This window comes from Apis laboriosa, unplaced genomic scaffold (assembly GCF_014066325.1).
Source record: "Apis laboriosa isolate Shangri-la unplaced genomic scaffold, ASM1406632v1 scaffold71_cov137, whole genome shotgun sequence".
Taxonomy (NCBI): Eukaryota; Metazoa; Arthropoda; class Insecta; order Hymenoptera; family Apidae; genus Apis; species Apis laboriosa.
This window is the reverse complement of record NW_025224229.1, coordinates 583,150-610,794: the sequence shown is the minus strand read 5'-3', so window position 1 is coordinate 610,794 and position 27,645 is coordinate 583,150. Positions and strand designations below refer to the sequence as shown.

Sequence of the window (27,645 nt, the reverse complement as noted above, 5' to 3'; positions counted from 1 at the left end):
AGAAATTTATTAATAGTTTTAAAAAATACTATTTTCAAAACATTTAGGCAAAGTGATATTTGATATTATTTAATAAATTTTAATTAAATTTTTTTTAATTAAATTTGTTATTTTTTACTATGATAATAAATATATGACAAGTTTAACTCGTCAAATGACTATAATATAATATGTAATAATAACAATAATAATGTTATATTACATATTATGTTTGTTATTAAATTTTATAACAGATGTGTATCTATTTAATAACTACAATCCAATCTAATGATAGTTATTACATTAAATAACTTGATTTTTTTAAATTCCGTAAATAATTAAGAGTTTCTAAAAATAATCATATAAAAATCATATAAAAAATAAAAAAAATTAATAATGCAAGACTAGTTATATGGTAGATATATTGATGAAAAAAAAATTTAATCAACTTTATATTGAATATATTCTTTTTATTGAAAAGATATTAAATACTGATTAAATATATTCTCTAATACAATTATTCATAAATACATAAAATTTGATGAAGTATACATATTATGGTAGGTTTTTTAACTTTTTTTTTAAATATATGTTGCAATTAAGGAAGTATTCACATATTTAGAGAGAGTTATATATACGAAATGAGAATTGTTTTTGAATTTTTTTATATAAATAATAAATATAGAAATTAATGTAACTTAATCGTTTAGCTAGTAATATGTAAACTATGTTTCAAATCTCGTTTCAAGCCATTGTCATCAGTTTAAATTGAATTTTCAATTTATACTATTAATATTTGTAATTTTGTTCGTTTGTATTAGAAAGAAAGATTTTTATTTTTTCTGAAAAAGATATTTATATTTTTAAATAATCTATTATTTACTATTAATATAACTTGAACGTTAATTCAATTTGTATCTTATCTAAAAATATTTCATTATGTAATTATAAATATATTGTAATAAATAATTTGTTAAAAAGCATTGAATTCTATTAAAATTATGTAATTTTTAAATAATACCATTGAGTTAATAATACTTCAAGATATTTAATTTTAAACTACTTAATCCTTTAAGCTCTGAACAGTGTTGCTGTTATTTTGTTCCTACTATGGAACATTCTTATTACCAAGTTATATATAGTTCTTATTATATTGTAATATATCAGAAGATTTTAAAGAAGACATAAATACATAAATTTTATTTCGCTTTATTTAACACAAAGTTTAATTGTAATTAGTCTGCAGATTTTTGTCTGCAAATACATATTTTTCTTTTGATATTTTATTCGTATCATAATCGAATATTCTAAACAAATTTAATCATATTTCAAATAAAATTTTTGTTTGAAAATTGGAAAAATTTTGACTAATTTATTTATAGAAAAAGTAGAAAGAAAATATATTATATCTTGTAAAAGATTCTTTTTTCTTTTATACAAAATAAAATATATTTTATATATATAATTAATTACATAAAATAATAAATTTTTAAAAAAATATATATTTTGAATAACACGATATTTGAGCTTGTTTTAACCGCATAAAAATCTGCAGTCTGTTTATAAATCTTAATTTCACATTTTCATCCTCCAAATATATTAACACCTTGTGTATATATTCCATTATTCACAAATCACGAAAAAAATATGGAGAAAAGTCGTCAATGATTGATCTCATATAAATAATATTTACTTATATTTATATTCATAAAAACATTCATAAAAACAGAATTTTCATAATTCAAGCACGACAATACTTTTCTCTCTCACTGTATCTATCTATTTATCAACCCGCTCGTAAAACACAAAAAACGTCGAATCTTCTCTCAGCTCGTAACTAGAACTGGAACCGAGAATTCGTACCACGAGGCCGAATCCATTTCACGACCGTAAAAATCTATTTCGGTATCGAAAACGTTAATGCGGACGCGAAGAGTTAGAACAGAACGAGTTAAGAGAACAGGATGCGTGGCAATTGCGTCTAAAACAGGATCCGCTTCGGCTTCGACGGATTATTGGGTCGAGTGATCGCGTATGTATTCACGAATATAGAGCGAGAAGAGGTCGTTAAAATTGCATAGTTCCATACCGATCTTTATACTCATTCTCGCCTCCATGCCGTCCGATTGCTGCCTTTCAATTATTCCGTTATTTTCAAGAAGTCACGAAGAAGAACGGCGTGCTCGAGTAGAGGAAGTTACGGCACGATTACTCTCGAGATTCTTCTTCTTCTTCTTCTTCTTCTTCTTCTTCTTCCTCTTCTTCTTCTTCTCCTCTTCCTTCCTTTTCTCCTTCTTCGTCTTCTTCTTCTTCTTCGGTTCTCGAGAATTCAATGGACGATGGTTCAGCCCTCGATACGACACCGGGTTGCCACTTTTCCGGGGTAAAGAGGGAAAACGGCACGGAAGACGGAAGTAGGGGAAAACTGTCATCGCGAAAAGGAGACAAGACGGTGTTCGACGCTGCGAAGTAGCGTCGAATGAATGCACTCGAAACTCATTACTGTGATAAATGCCGTAAAAATTCTCCCTCAATTAAGTTAACTTCTCGAGGAACGCGATGACATTATCGTGAACGACATTTCAAGTTTTGTTTCGTAAAGATTGAAACGCGAGATAATGTTAAGAAAAATATATATGCTGCAATGCTTCTTTTGTTGTATCTTGTTTTGAATTCGAAATTTTTAAGATTTTAAGGATGTGGTGTAGGATTTAATGAAAGAGAAAAATGCAAATTATTCGTGGAATATGAATTGTTGATTTGATAAAAATGAAAAAGTTATAGTTTGTAGGAAACAAAAAATATTCTTTAATGAGTAGAATAGAAGATTTTTATCTAATTGTTACAAAATTGTTAATTTGTTACATTTTAAATAAAATAATTAGTATTTTCATATTCAACATGTGTTCTATTTTTATATTTGATAACATGTATTTAATACTATTCCAGAATTTTAAACAATTTTTAGTAAGAAAATAAAAGAAAATGACAATATAGAGAACAAAGTACATAAAGTATTACAAATATTATTTTCTCCAAAATTACTGCGGATATCTAAATTTTTTTTTAAATTAAATGAAATGGCATAGAATAATCTAGTAATATAAGATGCAATAAATTTTTTGTATATCTTGAAATTTGAAAATTCTTCTTTTTCATTTTTTAAAATGAAACAGTATACATATTAATTTGTTGTTATTTAAATAACTATTAACAAATTTAATAAAATTTATTTCAAATATTTTTTTTATTTGCATTTAATATCGCTAAGAATACCCTGTATAAGTAAGATAAAAAAAAGAAATCGTATCTCTAGAGATATGTGATGTTCTTTTTCCTCTATTTTCTTATGTAGAATATTTTTTGCGGAGTAGAAAAAAATGTGTACTTTGTTTAAAAAATATTTACATGCAATTTCTATTATTTTTATTATTTTAATTAATTTTAGAAGTTTATGTATAATATTTCAATTTTAAAAATTTTTTTAAATTTTGAATCAATTTATTTTATCATAATAAGTATCGCGAGATAATTTTCAAATAACAAATATATTATTTTCTTAGTTATTTATTTATAATTTTTCATAAATGGAAAATTTTTTATTAAATATTTTTATTTCTTATAACCGAGAGAATGCGTAGAACATTTATTCACATTTCACAAAGCAAAATATAACTAACGTATTGATTTCATTTAAAAGGTGACTATACCTTATATTCTAACCTAGATAACTTGTAAAGCATTGTTAATGCTTGATATAGGAAGAAAATTTCGAAAAAATCCACTTTTTCTTTCTATTTTTTTACAATTTTGAATATTACAAAAATAATTTCAGCGACATCTAATATCTATTTTTTTAAATTTTATTTTCAGTTATTCCAATCTATTAATTTTACAAATTTCGATTTTATTTATAATTGTTATATCATGTAATTATGAAATGAAATATCCAAATCCTATTCGGAATAAGAAATATTCTTCATATGAAATTTATTTCAGAGATAACTATAAATTTCATTCATTTAAAAAATGAAATTAATTTAATATAATGTGATATATGTTTTGACACATTGAAATTGTTTATTTTTCTTTGTTTATATTAAAAAAAAATCATTTATATTTAAAATTATATTATATAGTTATATTTAAAAAAAATTATATTTTGTCTATTTCTGTCTCTCTTTTACCATCTCTTTTTTTTTTGAATTGATATAAATTTGTTGATTTAGTTGTTGATTCAGTTAATTTTCGATATATCTAACTTTAATTGTTATTTTTAAATTTAAAATTTACCTCTTCATTTTTATCCAATTGTCGAAATCATTCGTGACAAATTTGTAAATTCAAATGTATGTGAAACATATAATGAAACTTTAATTCGATAATCTAAATTATCAATAAATCATATCATAAATATAATATAGAGTTGCATTTGGACATTTATATATATTTATTTTTGTATCATAAAATATTCAAAAGTTCGATATATTCAATAACACATTTAAGATATATGTTTATAAATTAATTTTTATATTTTATATACAAAATATTTTATATTTTATATAAAAAGAATTATAAATGTTTTAGAACAAAAATATAAGATAATATATATCTTAGAATATCTTATATATCTTTTCATCTTTTTGTGTGTATATCAAGCAATAGTAGAATAATGATAAATTTATTGAAAAAAATTTTATACTTTTTAGTTAAAATTTCTATTAAAATAATATATAAGATAGTTGTTAAACAACTGTAATATATGTTAATCGGATTAATCTATGTTAATTATAGATAAATTAACTTGTATAGATTAACATATATATACATAGTAATAAGTTATTATAGATATTATAGATATAAGTATTATTAGATTAATTCATTGATTATTAAGATTAACCTTGATTAAGATAAACTTCACAAATCTGATAAACTTTGAAAAGCCAATTTTCTATTGAAAAAAATCTATTTTAAAAATTTAACTAATTTCTAAACAAAGTATAATAATAATTATAATTCAAAATATAAAATTTTTCAAAAATCCTTCTACAGACTCACTATACGTGACAAAACGATCGTTATATACTTAAGTTAATAATCCACTTCAACCAGTCGTAATGTAATCAACATTTCAAGATTTTCGACTCGATCGAGAAGGGAGTGGAGATTGGTCGAATAATCAGGCGTATATTTGTTTCAGAATGTAACTGCAATCTCCACGCAAGAAAGTGCAGATTCAACATGGAACTGTACAAGCTGTCGGGACGTGTCAGCGGAGGCGTTTGTCTGCAATGCCGGCATTTTACGGCAGGAAGACACTGTCACTATTGTCGGGAAGGTTACTACAGGGATCCGGCTAGACCGATCCAACATCGTAAGGCCTGCAAACGTAAGTACTCCTCGACAGGCATTAATCACTGCTAATTTAGAATAGTCTGTTCCCATTGATCTATTAATCGGGGGTTACCCGTTCCAATCGTTTGCATGTATTTACCACCATGTTCGTTTACCTCTTACGAATTATAAGTTCTATATAAGAATATTGATATGAATATCATGATGGGGACGTAGATCGATCGTATATAATATCTATTATAGATTGAAAGATATTAGTTTGATGAAATTTCGAGAGGATGAAATAGTTTTGTTATGTAAAAATTAACGAGTGATGATTAACCGTGTGATGCATGCATATATCGCTATTTTTAACGTATTATTAATAATAAATTCACTTGTTAAATATAAAAATGAATAATTCATTCGATAATACATAGAGCTAGTCACAAAAATTGATTGATAAGTTGTGTTATCGAAAATTATATATGGACATCAATCTTTAAAGTTTCAATATTATTTTCGTTTTTTTTTTAAATTAATTTTTAAACTATGAAATATCTAAATTTTAATATTTTATTACATTATACACTTATTGTAAAAATATTTCCAGATTAAATTGAACGTACAAAAAATAACAAGAATTCGAAAATTGATTTCATGAATTCAAAGAGATTTTTTATTAAAAAATAAATTATTTATAATCTGTTATCTACATATACTTATTCAGATTTTTATTACGATGAATGGAAACTTTTGTGACTGACTATATATATAAATTTAATTTTCCGAATTAAAACGAACGATTAAATAAATACAAACGTGGAATGTGTAATAAAAGTGCTCCAATTTCTCAAAACACGATTTATCGATCAAATTAAAAGTTAATTATCATCTTACACTATAATCAATTACAACGATGAAAAATCTTAATATAAATTGAAACATTCAATAATGTTCAAACCTCAATTTCCTTATCTACATGATGATTATCAAATGCATAATTTCATCTCTTTGAATTGTCAATCGGCATTGAAACTCACCCTCACGTTTCGTCTCAGTATCGGGATTCAGTTATTATACCGTTATTGCCATTAATTTCGTCTGTTTCCCCATACCATAACGAAGTGGCTACCAATCGAGCGCCATCCCTTCTCTCACCAATCTCGAAACATTCAATTTATGTCGGTTTGTCTAGGGCCGGAATAAAACCGCGGGGATAACGATCTCGACGCGAGAAAACGCATCGAGACTTATTCATGCTCACACTGTGGTGCATGGCGCATCCATGTGTACACGTTCATGTATTACATTCCATTCGTGTGATTGTAACACATTAGATTTGTTTTCTAGTTCTTCCACCATGGCTATTAAATTAATTCTACGATTATTTTCGATGGCTCATTATTAGTAAAATATTTTATTTTATTAGTAAATTATTTTTATGTATTCATATATTTTACGATATAAATATTGTAGATATTTTTTCAATTTCATTCTTAAAATTTTTTTATTTCTAATATTGTGTATGTATGAATTATTTTGTTATATATATTGTACAAGTCATTTCATTTTTTATGAATTATATAAGAATTGTTTCAAAATATTAGTGACGATTTATATAATTTCGATTTTTTTAATAAAACAATAAAAATGATTTTTTAATAATAATATAAATCATTTGTACAAGCTGGATATCTTATTTTTTCCTAATATTAAAAACAATATTAAAAATTTATTAATAAATAATAGAAGAGATATTAATGATTGTTTAAAATGATAAGAATAGAAATTAAATAAAAAAAATATTTCAAATTAACTTAAATTTAATATCTCTTGTAATTAACAAAATTTTTAACTTTTTTAATTTTTTAATTTTTTAATTTTTAAATTATTAAATTGAATCATGAATATATATTTTATGAATATATAGAAGATTTACAAATCAATTAGTGAACATTAAAAACGAATTCAGATTTTTAACTTGTAATGTACAGATTGTATGTTTAATTGTAAGAAAAGCAATACTAATAAAAATATTAGTATATAATAAAAACAAATTTATTACTTAGATATGAAAATAATAATATACTTAATTTGCCAAATAAAATTTTTAATATTAAAGGAGTTTCTGTAATAAATCAATTAATAATCATTTAAAAAAAAATTAGATTTATATTAATTGAATTCTTTTTTATAATAATATTCATGAGGGCAAAATATATAAAATATAATTATTATAAACGTAATAATGTCGCAATTAAATAACAAAATTTATAATTTTTACAATATTTTATAATTCTCACAAAATTTTCTTCATCAAAGAAACATAATAATAAATATTTCACACTATAATCATTCTCTTCCCTTTTTTTCAAAATCTCTTTCTTTTTATCATAATTAAAGAAATCATTTAAATCTAATTAATTTTCTCAAACAATACATAGATTCTTTATAAAATTCTTCCGTAAAAAGTAAAATTTTTTGGAAACAAAAAAAAAAAAAAAAAGCTTAATATCATCGATACACCCGTGAAATTTTTTCAACGATAATGCGCCGGTATCGCGGTTACGATCGAGCGTACACGTTTATGCTGCGTTGTCATGTTCGACACCGCATTCCATTAACATTATAAAATTTAACGAACCTTTAAACCAGTTACCGGCATGTTAATTACCTGCGTGAAAAGAGGGTTAGTTCTCGTTGTTTCACGGTGGATTTAATTCGCGCCCGAGGTTACGGTTTCACGGTTAAGGGAAATGAAAATGACAGTCTGCCCTTTCTCCGACCAACGTCCCACGCAATACGACGTCGATGGTGGCGACTTCTACGCTCTAGGGACTAATTTATGAAAATTCTACTATCCTAAGACGACTTTAAATCTTCTTTTCGTGCCATAGGCTCGCTGCGAGTGTCGTGTCTCGTTGTTATCTTAACGGCTGCCACGGCTGCTAACGAGAATACAGACTGTTCGTTATCTTCGCGGTAAGAGCACGCGCAAGCTCTCTGCACGACACTTGTGTTTTATACGGATGAGAGACACTGCGAATCGAGCACAGGGAAACACCACGATTGCGCTATATCTACGAACGAATTGTGAGGTTAGAAAATTGGTAATTATTCGATATAGGAGAGTAAATGTGCTATGCAACTCATTGTGGAACGAAACGAAATTGATTGAGAGGAGAAAAGCTGAATGAAATTTTTGCTTCGGATATTTTATTAATTTTCGAGATGTTAATGAAAAACTTTTGGTATAATATATCGAATTTTACGTGTATGTTCTTGCTTAATGTGATTGCTTATCTATTGTTTCTTTTAAAAAAAAGACGTTCAATATGTGTGAATAGATCTATTAAAGAAAGTTAAAATTTTATATTCACGAATCTCATTCTTAAAAATTTCAGTTCGTTTGAGTGGAATGAATATCACATTATTATTATTTGTTTTTTTCATTAGATATAGTGTAATTGATATGTGACTTGTGTTTCTTCTTTCTGGCCGTTGGTATGTGACACTATTCTCGAATAGACAGAGATTTTCATTGATTTTAATGTTTTTGATATGTTATACAAATATATATTTTCAACAACTTTGTCCTTTATACTACTCCGCCGTCTTAATTTTCGAAAAGATATTTAAAATAAAAATAAAACGTTATTACGTAGAATTTCTGTTATATATCCACATTGCATGTGCGTAAGTATGCGACCGCCACTTATCCTCTGTTAATGTACATATGGCCGTAGCAGGCAACTAAAACATATAACGGGTGAGTTAATTAAAAATTTATTTGTTCATATTATAGCTTAAAATGTTTTAAATCTATTGAATTTGAGCATTGGATTATACACATTAACGTGTTTGTAGGAACAATGAATAAGTGGTGGTCACAGCCAGGGATATATAAGAGAAATTTTGTTAATAGTATTTTTTTTTGCAAATATTTCAAAAATAAGGTTGAACAATGCAACAAAGGAAAAAATTGTTTAAAATTTTCAAGTCCTGTATAACATATATATATATATATATATATATATATATATACATAAAACTAAATAATAATTATTTTTAATCAAAAAGAGCAATTATCATTCACGAGATTAATATAATTTATAATTATTTATAAATAAATTAATAAAAAGAAATAAAATCTACACATAATACAAATTATAAGCTGAATGTATGAATAGATGTAATATATATATATCTTTTTGTATAGTAAATAAATTAATTGAGTTAATTTCTTGAATTATATGCTTGCCTTTTAAACTATTACTATTACAAAAGAAAGTTATGACTGTTTAAACGTGCTATAGTATAAGGATACGTAGTATACATATTTGTCAAGGAAATAATAGATGGGAATATAAAAAGGTACATGTGAATGTCTTATGTTATGCTAAATTGAAACAGTGGAAAGGTGAATTGTCGCCAAGAAAAAAGATAAAGGAACGACAATTCGTACTGATGTGTTGTACTGATAAAGAAACATATGTTTAGAATGTTTTAGAGAATTCGTATGGAAATAAATTAAACATTTTTTGTTAGTATTGGCAAATCCAAACCAATAATAACTCGTAATAACGAATTAAAGGTACAAATATATTTGTGATTGAAATTATTTTGCTATTGCTAATAGACATTGTGTTGAATGTAACTATAACTAACTCGAGAACATTGCTCAATTGTCTAATTTAGTGAATTTTCTAAATTATTCTCAATTGGATATAGCAATATTCTATAATTAATTTCGAAATAGTATTATATTCTCAAAATAATTAATTATTAATAAAAGTCGATAAACAAATGAAAAGGATAAACTTGAAAGAAATGAACAATGAGAGAAACAATAAAGAATACAAAAATACAATACATTATTTCCTTTGCAACTGGATACAAAATTTAAAGATACTCTCAAATGGACATAAGGCTTATGAAGGATGTGAATAATAATTTGATAATAAAACTCTTGAATATTATTTTTCAGAGAATTTTTGGAAGATACTACATTGATAATAATTGTATTCGTAATTAAATGTATTCGTCGAATTGAACAAATACATTGAAAGGAAAAGAAAAAAAGTTGTTTTTGAGAAAAATATTGACTGTACAAAAGTAAAAAGTTTTCAGAATAATATATACTTGTGAGAAAAACTCATTCACAAGAGTTTTATTTTCAAATGTATTTGAATGGACAATGCATTGAATATAACTATTAATAATAATAGTGTCCATTAATAAACAAAAATTCTCGAAAAGAATCCTTGAAAATTTTATTTTCAAATATATTAATTCCTCAATCATATATTATAAATTAAGTTAATTATGCATGATCATTTTTCTCGCGATTGGAAATAAAACCATTTCATAAAATTTTTACCATCACTTTTATTTTGATGAATAATATCTGCTCAGATAATAAATTCATCATCAACCATGTATAACAAATGCAACGATTAACGAATTGTATAACCTTCAATTTTTGTAACGTTATTGGAGCTTACATAATAAATCTGCATACCTAATTATCTTCAAAAAGCATTAACAATCTTTAATTAAGTGATAATCCACATAGTTATTATGAACTTTCCATATGTACATCAATACATAGAAATTTCGAATATACGAATACAAAGAAAGCTATATTAATTTTATCTGAAATTCAAATAAAAAATAAGTACTTGCTTGAAATATATTTTTTTAGATTTTTTATTATTTTCAATACTGTTATTTGAAAGTATAAATAGTATAATAGTATCATTTAAATAATAGCACAATTATAAATAATTATTTTATTATTTCTTTGTACTTCAAATTTGACAAGAAATATAGAAATAATTGATGAAATCTCATAAATTATAAAATTATATGGTGCAAATAAAAAGTGTAAATATAAATCAGATTAGAATTGGATATTTATAAAATGATATTATTTGAATTATTTCAAATTTCATAAATCTTCCTAGTCATTTATTTTATAATTATTTAAAATAATCATGTGAAATTAACAGCTTGTATTTATATTATTGTATGATAAAATATTCCAAAGATATTTTTTGATAACTATCAAACTTAAAATCAAGAAATAATTCGTTATTTGAATTTGCTTTTATTTCTATTATTGCTATTATTACTTACGTAACATTCTCCATAAGAATTTTCCAATCCCACATAACAGATTCAACAGTTAAATCTTATTTTGGGCAAAAGTGCAGAGATAAGGGAAACAAGATTTCCTAGAAAAGAAGAAATAAATAGGCGGGGAGGAATAAGACCGGCACTTAAAGACGCAAACGAGCGGCTTCTCCTGTAGAATGTATTTTAAAAGAGGGGAAAAATGAAGTGCAGTCAAGAGGGGATGCATCCTCCGAAGCATTCGCCCCCTTTTGCTCCACGTGCTCCGTGGCGTCGCGTCGCAACGTAACATCGAGTACTCGTGCCATTTCCACGGTTAGTGAACTCCGAATGGCTCCCACGGCGAGCCCTCTCAATTTTGCGCTCATAGTTTCCAGCACATGGAAAATACGGCTCTGTCAGGTCAGGCTCGTTTCGAGATTTTCACCGCCAACGACGAACGACGCAACGACGAGCGCCCTCTTGCTTTCTCTCTTTCGCTTTTCGACCTTCTCTCCCCTCCATCTCGTATTTCTTCTTTCTCTTTCTTTTACGTTCTACTCTGCCATCTGCCATCGCCTTTTGCCCCTTCCACTCGTTCCAACAGACACGCAGTGAATTGGCCGAGAAATTTGTTGCCTCGTCAACGAATTAACAACCGTATCTAATGTCGTTGTGAGTTGACCCGTGGATATTTGCCCACCTTTCGTTGCAAACACACGAAATCTTTTTGAAATTGCTAAACTGCCCAACTGAACGTATCGCTGTCGAGAGAAGTTTTAGCGGTACGTTAATTCCCGAAGAAGATCATGCGAGATTTCGGTGAACTTTTTGGGATTGATTTAGATGAACGATTTTGCTGATAGATATTTGTGATTCGAATGGATTATTATTTTTGGATAAAAGTATGTTCAAAATAGAATTAAAATGTTGGGAATAAATTTGTATGAGAATTATTTGAATGATATTAATGAAGATATTTAAATTATTTTAATATTATGTTGTTCTTTTTGAAATCTAAATATTTATTATTTGATTTTATTATAGAAGATTAAAAGTATGATAGAATTAGATTATTGATTATTATATAGAATTTTGTATTCTCTAAAATTAAATTTTTAATTTTATACGACTTAATATTTTTTTTTTGTATTTTGTTATCGCATAACTTAATTTGAAATGAAATTTATGTTTTTCATATATGAAAAATCTTTCTTATTGTTATATTGAAATAATCAAATATTTGTCAAATCAATTATTTAAAAATAATTTATTCTTAAATAAAAATTTATTTGAAGTAATTTGTTATTTTTTTTTTTCAAAGAAAAATATTCCTAAATAGATATATTTTAGATATGTTTTATTGATAATTTATTTCAATATTTGTTTTTTTAATTTTTCCTTATTTTTAATTATATATTTTTATTTTTATAATATAATATTAATTATTTATATTATTATTTTTAATAATTAACTTTATTATTTTTTTCAAATCTTTTTAATTCAAAATTAAGGTCATTTGTTCATTTATGAAAAAATTAAAAAATTAAAAATATGTCGTTTTATGATGTTATTCCATATTTATATAAATAAAATTTTTCAATTTTTATTTTTTGTTTATTTATTTGATTACTTGAATACTACTGAATACGATATTTGTGTCATTATGAGTCATTATATTGATAAAAAATATTACATTCTTTCTTCTTGATTGATCATTTAAAACTTGATCTTTAACTCTATTGTTTAATTATTAAGTACACTTATTCTGTTTAACTTATTATTCATTTGATTATTGATTATTGATGTGACTTATTATTTCTATTTAATCCATTATGTACATATGTACATTTGTGTGTGTGTGTGTGTGTATCTTATAACAACATATAAGATATTATATAAACAAATTTGAACTATGTTATAATAGAAATAATGTAATTTTAGTCTCTTTCATGTAAAATAATTTACAATATAATTTAAATATTTATATACAAAAAATGTTAATGATTATACATATATTATAGAATCATTGATATTATCTATATTTTATATAAAAATAAAGTAAAGATGATAATAAACGAAAATAATATTTTCGTTTATGTAAATTTTTTATTTTTGAAATATTTTAAAATTTTATTTTGCATATTTTTTCAGTTTTTAGAACTGTTCTAATATTTCATATTTACTGATAAGTGATCTCATATATTCTAGTTATAGCATATACTAATTACAACAAAATTTATGAATCATAGAAAAACCTATAAATGAGTACAATAGATAGAATGAAAGAAGAATATTTAAAAATCTTTTTTCATTCTACAATACAAAAAACATATTTATTTACGATTACAACGATCAGAAATCTAAACATGTTAAAACTTTTTCAAAACAACTTTTACAAAAATTTACTCCAAAAAGTTTTATATATAAAAAAAAAAAAAAAAGAAGAAACATGGAATTAAAATACACGCCACGTTGATTCCATTATTTCCAACTAATTGTAACTAGACAAAAATTGTAGATAGTTTTTTCATTTTTTTTCCTTTTCTTCTTTTCTTTTTTTTTTTAGTTTTGATATCGCTCGCAGCCGAATTGTTATGCTTCTCGTGAAGTACCCTATATGCGCACACAGTAGCTGGTAATATTAGAGGCTTCCCCTGTTTGTATAGCACGCGTGGCCATAGCGAAACGATACGTTTCAACTGTATCCTACCCCAAAAGCACCAGCCTGTGTTTACTTTAACCCCGGTGACACCCTCCAGCAAGGGTTGCTTCTCAAACAGAATCGGTCACCGAGACATTCGTGGTCTCCCTTTGGGCAATCTTACTGGCCTTTCTACTTTGTCGAGTCACCGAATAATCGTTCGCATCGAAATTTTCACTATCAATTTTTTTTTTCTTTTTTTTTTTTTACGTAAAAAATATCATATTCGAAACAGAAAAGGAAACGACAGGTTGAATGAACAGATTACAATACAATGTTACATGTGCATGAATCGAAAATTATATAATGGAATATATTGTGTAATAAACGTCGAAATTTGAATTAAAATTATTTTTTGCTTGGAATATATTTTTGCAGAATATAGAATATTCTGTAATTTATGGTATTAAATATGAAATTAGGAAGATTCTGTTGATCAAAATAAAACAAAAAAAAAATTTTATTTTTTATAAAATTGTTTTCAAAATAAAAACATTTCGAAATTGTGATTAATTTTTAACCGAATATAAGTGAATAATCAGTAAGAAATTTTTTTGGTTAAGACTTTAAAGATTTTTGATAAAATCGATTTTGAAAATTCGTCGAATATGTCTGATTATATATAATTATTAAGCGAATATGTTATAATTATTGCTAAAAAGCCTCAAACAATAAAATATTTATTCTATAATACGTAATTTATTTATTTTTTTTATTATGAAATATTCTCATATCTTTTATTTAATCATATTCATGAATTAAAATTCCAAATTCAAAATATATTTTATAAATTTTTAAATTATACTATTCTTAACTTCATTGATCTCAGATATATGAAATGTAGAATTTAATTAATTAACTCTGATTTAAAAATGTCTCGATTTGTAACGTCCCATTTGGCGAGATATGAAGGAAGTAATATATTACAACTTGTTGCAATCCTTAGATTGTCAATACAGACCCTTACCAGTATTAACTAAATAGCAAGAGGAACCGTTGAAGAAGACTGTTTATTGATCACTAACAGATGTTTATGCAAAATAATAAAATTTTTACAAAACACGACTAAAAAAAATATTATAATGCGTAGTATATTTTGAATATTTCGTGCTTTTTTACATGTCACGTTTTTATTTTGCAGATTTTTAATCAAACGTCAAAACAAAATGGAAACTCGTACGATACTTCGATATTTCGATATTTTTCTATCCCGTCTTAGTTTCTGGCGATGGTCTTTACTAGCCTGTGAAAACCGCTGTACACAAGCGGAAAGATATAGCACTGTACACGTATACAGTAGTCGGAAGGTGCTTGAACCCGATACCAAGTGCAAAGCTTTCCTCGTATACTCGGCACACGTTAGCATATTCATTATCCACCACTTAGCCGGGTCTTAAACCAAGCGGTGCTTGTGGTGGGATCAGCACTATTAGTCTCTCACGCCCCCTCTTCCTCTCCCCTATTGACTCCCTTTACATCTTTTTCTTCTCTCTGTCCTTCACCGGCTTTTGCTATCATTTCCTTCTTCCCCTCCGCTTCTACACGCACACCAACCCCTTTCTTTTCTTTTCAATACGATACTCTGTTCACTTGCTTCGCACTCGGTCTCTGTGTTTCCTCACCTTCGATACTTCTTCTTGCTTTTCCTTTTCCTCTCTTTTTCGTTGGCCCCTCTGCATTTATTTTTCATCTTCACTTGCGTGCACTTTCCTTTCCATTATTCTCCCTGTCGATAAAAAATATCGATAGGGAGAATAGTGTTATGAATAATATTTTATTATTGTTGTGTTGAAAGAATAAAATAATATTTTTGTTATTTATGATTTCTAATAGGAAACAATAGTTGATTTATATGGTAAATTTTAAGCTGTTGTAATATGAACTTGATTTGTGAAATATTTTAAACTGTTTATAACAAAATTATTATTTTGTTTAATAATTAATTTCATTTAATTTTCAAAAAATACTGTAAAAATAATTTTAGATAAGGAAAGATTTCTGTTTAGATTTGAAAGATATAATGAATATAAGAATGTTGTTATAATGAAGACTACCAAGTAGAGAGCCTGCAGGCTACGTTTGTTCCTCTAGAGTAATTTTGTTATCCTCTACATCGTTGATTACTTTATTTTAAAATTGTTTAAATGTTATTTTAAAATATAATATTTGAATTAATTCAAATATATGTAAATTTTCATACCACTTCTAATTATATTGTTATATATTAAAATAGTGGAAAGGAATTTTAAAAAATTCTTCTGATACAAATTTTATGCAAAAGACGTTTTCATACAAAAAAATATAACACGTTTGATGCACTTAAAATGCTCGTAAAATTCTTATACTGTTTTAAAATTCATGCATCAATTATTAAATACGAGATTTAATATAAAAGATAAAATTTTCAAGTTTTGAAGATTTCTTATTATTTTAATATTTTTTGAATAAAAAATTTTAACAAACAAAAATTCGACATATAGGGATTAACATCTTATCAATTATAAAGATAAAAAAAATTTTGTGTTATTTTTTGTTTTTGAGTATTTGAGATAGTTTCGTTATTAATTGAAATAAAAGAAACAATATCAAATAGTTTATTGAATTAATAGATTATGACATCTGTCAATATTTGAATTGTATCAGTGATGAAAGCTTCACTTAGATATAAGTAAATTTGAACTTGTATATACTATTTATTTTGAATCATTCAAAATTGCAAAATTATCTAAAATAATGTATTTATACATATGGAAAATATTTATTTATATAAAATATAATATTTATATAATATAATTTATATATATTATTATAATAAAATTTATATAATATATTTATATAAAATTTGAAATAAAATAAGTTTATATTTCTATTTATAAAAGTTTTAATTGCAAGCCAGAAGAAAATGAATAAAATTATATTATTATTATATTCCAATTCATATTTATTCGTATCAATTCATTTATAATAATATAATTTTTTTCTCATAAAAATGACATGTTAAAACTTGAAAATATTTCAATGATTTAATATGAGACAAAATATTTCAATATGCAATAATATGAGAATAGTTGATACAATTAAATTAAATTTACGAGCATACACTAACAATGATAATCAAATATATGTATATAGTAGATATTATATATTTTTCTCTTTATAACAGACGTCATAATAACTTACTTGCGTAAATTCCTATTTATATTAAGATATTAAGACATAAGCCAATTACTTACAAAAATTGATCATTGACCTAGATAATCAATTAAATGATTAGGTAGATATATAAGATAATATGCAGCCAATATATAATAAAAACTATTTGCAAGATTTTGCAAAAAAATAATAAATTAACAAGTATATAACAAATTTCTTAAAATTTCTTAATATTTATTAAAAAAAAATTGTAATTGATTAAATAATTACACACAAAATTAACCGTATTATTATTAATTATAAATAAAGTAATTATAAATAAAAACAAGCACATATGCATCATGACAATATTCTTGTAAATTATTCATTCAAATTATTATTGATTTGGATTTTGGGAATTTCGATGATAAAAATAGAAAAAATATTCAAGACTTTGATATTCTACTGAAGTTTTAATTTAAATAAATTTTCTGATTTCCCATTTTATTAATAACATACACATATAGTTTCTTCCAATTTTTCTTTATATATATATCTATTAATTCATTTCTTCCTGCGGAAACAAGCAAACCGTGTAGTAGGTATGATCGATCGTCTAGACGGGATAAAACGAGACAAAGAAATCAAGTGCACTCGAATCCGACAGCCCTCGTTACCCTTTGTTCAGATAAATACACGATACGCATGTAATTACGCGCGAGCATCCAATTTCGTTTGCGCCTTGTTAAAACGATTCGATTTCCTTTGCCACCGAATATTTCAATCGTTTTCTCCGCGCAGAGACAAGATTAAAATGGATCGTGTTTATGCAACACATTAATCATAAATGAATTTCGTTCTTCCCTAAAATACCCGGTTCATTATCGATGCGAAATTAACCTCTACTCTTTGCATTCTGATGTGCTTGTATAAAAAGTGAATCGATAGAAATTTCAAAAACATTTTCTATTAGGATCTATATTGTATAGAATAATTATTATATTGAATATTAAATCTCAATTATTTACTTAACTTAATTTAATTTAATTTAAGTTAATATAAGTAATGAATCAACATAATATAAGTAATGAAGTAACATAATACATAATTAAATTATTCTAATATTAGGATACTAATACTATTTATCTATAATATTATATTATTAGATTTTGAATTTGTTATTTTATATTTAAATAAAAAATTAATTTTTAATAAAAAGAAAATTAATTTAAATTAATTTAATTTAATATAAATAATGGGTCGATAATTAATGTATAATTACTTATATTAATATTAAGATAGTTATACTAGCTCTGAATTTATTATTTTATATACAAAAGAATTATTTAAATATCATAATGTAATATAATACAATTAAAAATACAACAAGTTTAATTGCAGATTATAATATATATATAACTACTTATATATATAAATATATAACTACTAATATATATAAATAACTATTTTATTTATTGAAATATATATTGCTATTTTATTTTCTTTTCCATTCAAAACAAAATCGATTAATCAAACATATGACATGTTCAACTGTATTTGAAAAAGAAAAGTTTTCAAACCAATCAATCAAACTGTTGAAAAGCACTTGGCAGTTTTTTCAATGTTTTTTCAATTTGAACATTTGATGCTTGAAATATTGCAAGTTAATCTATTATCGTATCTATCCAATAACAAACAAGAATTTATATAATTATAAGAATTTAATTGTTTTATTCTTTTACTCTTTTAAAATTTTTTAATTATTTTCTAAATAAAATATTTTATATTATAAGTATTAAATTTCTTAATTCAAAACTCAGAGTTATTAGATATAGTATATTAGATATACTTATTCGATGAAATTATTCATAAATTAAAAATATATAACATAAATAAACAAAAAATATAACATAAATAAAAAATATATGATACATAATGAATTTAAAATTTAATAAAAAGTTAAAAGTAATTGACAAAATCTTATTTCTGGTATTTTATACATATAACAATTCCTGAAAAATTTTCTATTTTTAATATTGTAACTGAAATAATAACTAAGGTATTTTGAATTTCATTTTTTGTGATTTAATATCATAAATATTATTACATATTGTTATATTTGAAAAATGTTATCTGTTCTTTACGAAAAAAACAAATTGTTTTTATTTACTTATAAATAAGTAGAGTATAATATAGAATGCACTTTATAAAATGAAAAATCAATATTTCACGAATATAAATTGTTATATTGTTATGAATTATAAAGAATTTTTATGTGAAAGAATTCTTTGAAAGAATTGCATATATGTTTTCACAATTTAAATATTATCTTCCAACGAAATATACGTATGAGATTAAAAAAAAATAAATGATCGATCAATATTTGTGTATACCAGATTTAAATAAATTTTATCTGTAATAATATTTGTGTATATCAGATCTTTATTTTTAAGATTATTTTTTGAAATTATAAACAACAATATATATGCTGTTGTTATAAATAATTTAAAATAATTTAAGTAATAAAAAATAATTTCAACATTTATTTGAAATGTTTATAATATATATAATGAAAAATGTGTTTATTATATTATTATCAACATATATATCAACACATTTGTTTATTAGATTATTCATAGATAGTATCGAATTTGCTTTTGATAATTCGTTATAAGCTCGAAATGAATGGAAAAGCTATTAAGTAAAGTCAATTTTGATAAATGTTTGTACAAATTATGCGGGAAGATAGCATTTTCAAAGGTATAGCAAATTGCCTGCAAAGGATTTAGGTAATCAGATTGAACCAATTATCCAATCTCGACAGGAGACTGAAACTACGCCTGCTGAATACACGATTTTGCATAATCGTGATCTAGAAAAAATTTTCAAGTGACTCATAAACTTATTTATAAATTAAATAAAATCATTAATCTAATTTGAGATAAATCATTTTTAGCTCAAATTTTTCCTTTTCTGGTTTTAATTTTTAATTAATAGTTAAGTTGGATTATTATAAGATTTAAATTTGAATTAAATTTTTTGAATAAATTATTATAAGATTTAAATTTGAATTAAATTTCGTTTTATTTTAGGATATATTTATTTTTAATTTTATTTTATACTTCATGTGATAAGTGTCAAATTGAAAATGTTTTCACATAAAAAATGAAATATAAATTGAAATGAAATATTGTTATGAGTATATCTCTAAAAACTTGTGCGTCATTTATTCTTTCTGGATATTATATTAATTTAAATATTAATATAATTTCAATATAATTACAACAAAATTAAAAATTTCTTTTTTGTTTTTACTGCATTTATAAATATTAAAGCTTTATGTTCAACAATAAAGATATTTCTTTTCTATATTCATTTCTTGTAATAAAATATAAAAAATATCAAATATATACATATAAAATATTAAATGTATAAATATAAATGTTAAAATCATTTAAAAATAAATATCAAATTATTCATTTTTTCATATCTAATCTTAATATTAATTATTTATTTTATCATATCATTAGATAATTTAATTTTTCTGAAAAATAGAATTTTGCAGAAGATTATGATAAAGTATTAAATAAAATCTCTTATAAATCATATTATACATCTTTATATGATGATTGAAAATGAAATTTTAAAAAATACTAATTCATCAATGTGACTCATACAACAGAATAGTCAAATTCTAACTATTCTCTTATTTTATCTTACTTTCTCCTATACATGATAATGACGGAAATATCATGCAACGTACATGTCAATTTTTCTTTTAGAAGCCTTCAAAACAAATTTTTAAAGAAAAATTACACTTATCGAAGTCTCGAGACAACGTGTACTTATATTATCGGTTAATCGCAGTTTTCCAACCGTTTCCAATTTTTCACTTTTTTGACAGATGAAATTAATTATAAACAATAGTACATAGAAGATCGTAGATAAAACCCATGTTAAAACCGAATGAATTAATCGAAATAAACCGAGGCGTATGCAAGTACTTGAAAGATTAATAGAAAGCCAGGGAAGGCTTGATAATATTCTATTTAATCACGGTAATGTAATCCTATCTATCACTTCAGGTGAGGCTTGCTCGTTCCTTTAAATCTTAAATTTAAACGTAACTACACCTTTCACCTTGGTTTCTTTTCTAATGCGATCGACCGATTGCGCAACCCAAGGAAATTAACTTAAGAAAAAAAAAAAAAAAAAAAAAGAACCACAGAAAGAAGAAGAAGAAGAGGAAGAAGAAAAAGAAGGTAGGGTCAACAGAGTTAACAGATAAAAGAAGAAAAGAAAGAGAGAAATCGGGAGAGCGAGTATACACTTTATACACCTGGCAACAAGACATTCGGCCGGATGTAACCTTCGCGGTGTGTAACATTGGCAAAAGGAAGATAAAATCATAGAGAGGACGTGCAAAGGGCCGAGAAAAGGAAGAGAAAGGTAGCGAGATACAAGGGGAGTAAGGAGTACAGAGTACCTGCAGCCAAGGTGCAACTTGCAGACTCACCTTTGTTTGAACACGCAGGACTCTTGTTTCTTCTCTTCTCTTCTCCTCTCTTCTCTCCGTCTCTCTTCCTCCTCCTCACTTCGAGCTCCTTTCGAGATGCTCCATTCCTCCCTAACTGGCCGCATGCTTTTCTACGTTCTCGCGATGCGCGCGCGTGTTTACGCGCTTACCCTGAGGGTTACGCGCGATTTATGCGTGCGCGTGTGTACATGATGAAATTTATACACGCGGTACACACCCGGTGTGTCAGAGATACTTCTCTATCTGAAAAGCGTCTCTCGACCTGCCGTCTAAGTACTGCCGCGCTGGCTATTTTCGTTCTCCAAAAGAAAATCTTCGAGTTTAAGACGGAGCCATCTTCAACCACCGGCTACTACGCAGACAGCGATTACTGGCGGCGACCGCGGTCATCGATCGTTGACTTTCAATATTCATATTTTCGTAGTTGGTTCCAATAGCATGATGATTTACTACGTTGTAAAGAATTTAAAAAAAAAAAAGTAAAATAATAATTTATTATCGAAAATTGTTTTATATTTAGATTTCTTTCATTTTTTTTTTTTTTTTTTTTAATAATTTGTCCTAGAAAAATAATCAAGAAAAATAGTTAATAATCAACAAATTTACAAATTTACAAATTTTAAGAAAGTTAAAAAATTTGAAAATTATTCAAAAATTTTATTATTGAATGCTCGTGTTATTTTTTCTTTTTTTTGAACAATTAACTCTGTTATTTTGGGATAAAATAAATATACATATATATCATTCTTGTTAGAGACAATTTTATAAGTTATGGAAATTAATATATCTTTGTCAATGTCAATATTATTTTAATATTCAATTTCACTATAAAATATCGTATTTTACCGATATTGGTATAAAGAATATTAAGAATAAAAAAAATATGTTCATTCTTTAATTGAGAAAAAGAATTTGCATAGTTGTTTGATACAAATTAATTATTTCGTATTTTAAAAATATTAAATTGCTTTTTTTTTTATTAATATATATTTTTATATACCGAATATTCAATATGAACGAATACTTTTGGAACCAACTGTATTCGCAACCTTACACGAATCTCACCTGTATGGTTTAAATTGAACTTGAAACCTTGGAGATGTTGATGTTTGATAAACGAAGCTGTCTGATAAACATGGTGAAAAATTTGATTACGAGTTAACGTTGCCACTTCGGTTTCGAGATTCGTAATTTCCATATTGTCTATTCATCGTAGAATGAAGTGATGTTTTTAAACATTAACATAAAATAACATTATATGTCATTATATGTAAAACAATAAGAAGATGTGTATGATGGTATATATTTCTATCTTGCATATCTTTTTTTATATATAACATTATAATAATATATATATATAATAGTATAATTTGAAATCTAAAGCCAGTTTAAAATGGAGAATATATATATTTTGAATAATAAAATAACATTTAAAGCAAATATAGAAAGATAAAATTGTATGTTATCGAAATAAACTTTTGTGTGGATGTTATGTTATTTTATTTGAAATTTAGATATTTGTTATTTAAACATCATTTAATTTAAAAGGTTAAGATCTTTCAAATCAAAATCAAATTAAACCCAAATTTAATCACATTAAAAAAAAAATTAAATTTAACTGAAATTAAACTCAAATTTGAAATAAATTTATTATTTATTTTGCACTTAATCTAAGTTACTTATTTATCTAATCCATTTAACTCAAATTTATTACAAACATATCTCAAATTTCACTCAAACATTTATAAATACAATATGCAGTATAGAAAATATTTTTGTTCATTTATTTGTATATTTTAGAAAAACAAAGATATATATATTCATATAAATAATCAAACAATTAAAAGTATTTGTTTTCTTTTAATAATTAAATAATTAAATTTTTTTTAATTAAATAAAAAGTTTTTCATTTTAATAAATTCGAATTCTCTTTCATCCATTTTAAAAATATGTGTATTTCAAGAAGCGTATTTTCTTATATAATCAAATTGTTATTATTATTAAAATTTTATATATTATAAGTTACAAATTTTGTTATATGATAGCAACAAATTTATAAAAACAATAGTAACAGAATGAGGTTCTAGAATTGTTATTATATGAAATATAATTATTAAATAGAATGTTTAATTATCACATTTCATATGAATAAAATATCCTGTTTCAAAAACTTATAAACCATAATTCGTCATTTATCAACAAACTAACATCGTTATTCAATAAATTATTAGACCAAGAAATAATTTAACTATTTACCCGTTTTCCATTTATTAACACAATAGTATATAGCTCCTCTTCCATAGTATTAAAGCTCGATATTGAGTTATCAGTGTTGACATTTCGAAACGCATTATAGGTTAAGCGACACATTCTCGCATCGGATATTTCTCTCGTGATGCGTTCACCGACACATTTGTTCGTACCACAAGCGTATCTTGCTAACTCGACAGCACTTGGTCGACTTATACCACTTCTACTCATCATTAACACCTCACAAAAAAAGTAGAATTGCTGTAGAACAGTACGTAGAAGAGTCGCAATTTCGCGATCATTTACGTATCCTCCTTTCCTTTTGTTCTTTCATCGTATCTCTATCTGTCTCTTTTCTTCAACCTTTCCTCCAACTCGGTAATCTTTCCTCTGTCTCTTTCCTTCAACCTTTCCTTCAACTCGGTAATCTTTCCTCCGTCTGTTCCTCATTCTCCATCTTTTCGCCCGTTCTCTAAACGATGGCGCTAGTGTGCGCAACACTGTACGAAGATGCACTTACGCGATGCAGGTACGCGTAATTGCGCGCATAATTTAAGGGCGCGCCACGGCACAAATATATGACCCACCGTGAACACAGCCACAAACCGAGAATACACCATACGTCCGACTAAAGGGGGGGGTCAAGAAATGCAGCTCTCCGAGTGAAACCGGCACTTTAAGAAAACCGATCCGTCCATTCATCGAGAAAAGATTAAATTGATAGCCCGCCACCACGCGAGCATCTGACGAAGCTCCGTTCAGCGCGCATTTCTTCTTCATTTCTTCTTCAGTCGCGTTCACTCCCTTGGGTGAAAAAAAAATTCTTCCTCTAAAATGTTAATGACAACCACCGTTGCCTCGTCGAGTCTCTTTTTTTTTTCTTCTTCGTTCAACCACTTTATCAGATTGTGTCGTCGATCCGTGTTCGAAGAACGTATGTTGTACTCGACGATTTTCCGATTTCGCTGGTTTGCGCGCGGAGAAGATAAAATCTGCGCGTGATTATGGAGTATGTCGTGTGCTAGCAAGAGTGTTGCATAGTTGTGAGTTACGATAGAAAGGGGAATGTTATTTTCTAAAAGAGGAGAGAGAAATGATATGGAGTGTTATATTGATATTGCATTTACTATAGAATTTATTTCTTTTTAATTCATTCTTTTAATATTTAATTACTATGTTGAATTATTATTAGTGATTAAAAGTATCGATTAAAAGTATCATTTGAGATTTATAATTTTTGTAAAAGAGTATTATTTGACAAATTTTTGATTTAAATTTTTCTTTCTTTATAAAAAAAGGATTAATATTAAAATAGAAGAAGAGATTACTTCAGCGTAAAATGAAAAAAAAATATAATTTTTTTTTGTGTGTTTAATTCTTTTATATTGTATACATATATCACATAACGGAGTTTCGTTTTTTTCAAAAGTGACCTATTCTTATTCTTGAAATTATGACCTACTTTTGTTTCAAGAAATTATTTTTATAGAAATTAGTATGCGTGAAGAATTACAAATTTGATTGCAATAATCTTGAGAATGAGATTGTTCGCTATCAAATATAGATCAATTATTTCTTTTGTTATTTTATTTATATATTTATTATTTGATGATTTTACTTATTGTTTTAATCTTAAAAAAAAATTTTTATGGTAAAAAAATAAAGAATAAAAGAAATTATTATTGAAAAATATTTAAATTTTAATTTTCGTATTAAAAAAAAGATGAAAAATACGTTTTATTAAAGGCTTAGAAAACTAAGAATGAAAATCATTAGAAAAGATGATGAAAATCTTCAATTTAAGAAAACTAAAATTAAACTATAATAGAATAATAGAAAAAAACTGTTTCGAAATATTAAAATATATTTTAATACGTATTTATAAAAATTTGAAATTTTATATTAATAGTAATTAAAATTTAATAAATAAAATAACTAATAAAATTTTTTTTAGATAAATACATATTTTACATATTGTGTTTATTTTTTCTTCTCAAAAAAATGACAAAATAGAAAATATTAATATTAATAAATAAAAATAAAAATATTAATAAATAATGATATTGAATATATATGATTATAAAGTATTTTGTTTCCACAATACGAATCAAATTTTAACATTCTATATCAATTTAATAATACGATATAATCTTTTTTTAAAGTTAATAAATTCTTAATATATAAGATGTTTAAAATAAAATTTTATATATTATTTATATTATATATCTTTTACATTAAAATATCAATATTTTATAAAATTTTTTAAACTTTTATTTTTTTTTCGTAATTATATAATACTTTTTGTTTCCATTTATTGCTAGATATTATTAATCAATAAGATTCTATCTCTATAATTTGTATCAAAATAAGACTAATGATATAATAAATATAAAAAATATAACAAAACATGAAATATTTTGATTTTCTTTTTTTAAAATAAAAGAAAAAAGAAATCATCCAAAAATATGAATTTCTCCATAATTGAACTTATGTGCCAGAACAAACAATTCCATTCTATTAATGAAAGCAATTTTCATCGTTGTTTCCTGATATAAACTATATTGCATATGCAATTTCAATTCGTTACGGTGCAAGACGTTATAATCGTAACGTGTCACCGATTAAATGTTCTTATTACAGAACTATGTATTGTGCGTGACACGGAGTTGTAATTTAAGAATAATTAAGGGAACAATACTGCATGCAAATATGTACCAGCCGGGGTTAACCTCTTAATAGCTTACGTTACTCCCAGTTTAAGCGCATTTAGACTTTAAGGACTTGATGTATGCACTGTGCGAAAGCGTGATACCCTTTGAAAGGGAGACCAACAAATTTAAATCTTTATGGGTGTTACAGATATAGAAAGTTGTAATAATTTACTTTTGTGTCAAGGCTGTGACAATTGAAAGTAAATTTATTCGCTAATTCAATAGACGAATTGTTCCTTTAAAATATTTAAAACCATTTGTTATTGTAATTGATGGACTAATATATTTATAACATACTTTTTTTAAATTTACACGTTAAATTTGTATTTAAAGATAACTTATATATAACTTAAGTATTATATATAATTAAGTATTATATATAACGTAACGTTTTGAATATGTATTTTTGAATAAATTTTAAATATTTAGTTATAAAGAAAGAAATATGGCATACAAATGAAATTACATTATAATAAATTTGTACATACAAATATAATAAATTTGTACATTATATAATATAAATATATAATAAAAAGTAATAATAAAATATATAATAAATTATATAATAAAAAGTATAATGCAACTAAAAAAAGTCAATTTTTCGATTGAAATCAATGGATTTAAAAAAAAAAAACATAATAATGAAAAATTATTAATTACAAAATTATTTTACTATGAAAAATTCTTTCTTAAATTAAATTAATTTTTAAATTTGAAATAAAATGTTAGTTAGATTGTTACTTTTTAAAGAGGTAAAGAAAAATATCTTTTAAAATATAAATATGTTTTTATTTAAATTTTATATAAATAATGTTTGATATGAATAATAGTAATACTTTTATATATTTATCACAACTTTATTATTCTCATTTCAATATTTT

General features: G+C 24.9%; 1 protein-coding gene across 1 annotated transcript in view; it reads left to right on the top strand.

Annotated features, from left to right (window-relative positions):
• LOC122719236 (netrin-1-like) overlaps window positions 1-27,645 on the top strand; it is a 232,316-nt gene that overhangs the window by 135,413 nt on the left and 69,258 nt on the right. Inside the window, exon 2 of the mRNA XM_043944888.1 lies at window positions 5,180-5,368. Coding sequence (XP_043800823.1) covers window positions 5,180-5,368 — 189 coding nt within the window. The remainder of the gene's footprint in view (window positions 1-5,179; window positions 5,369-27,645) is intronic.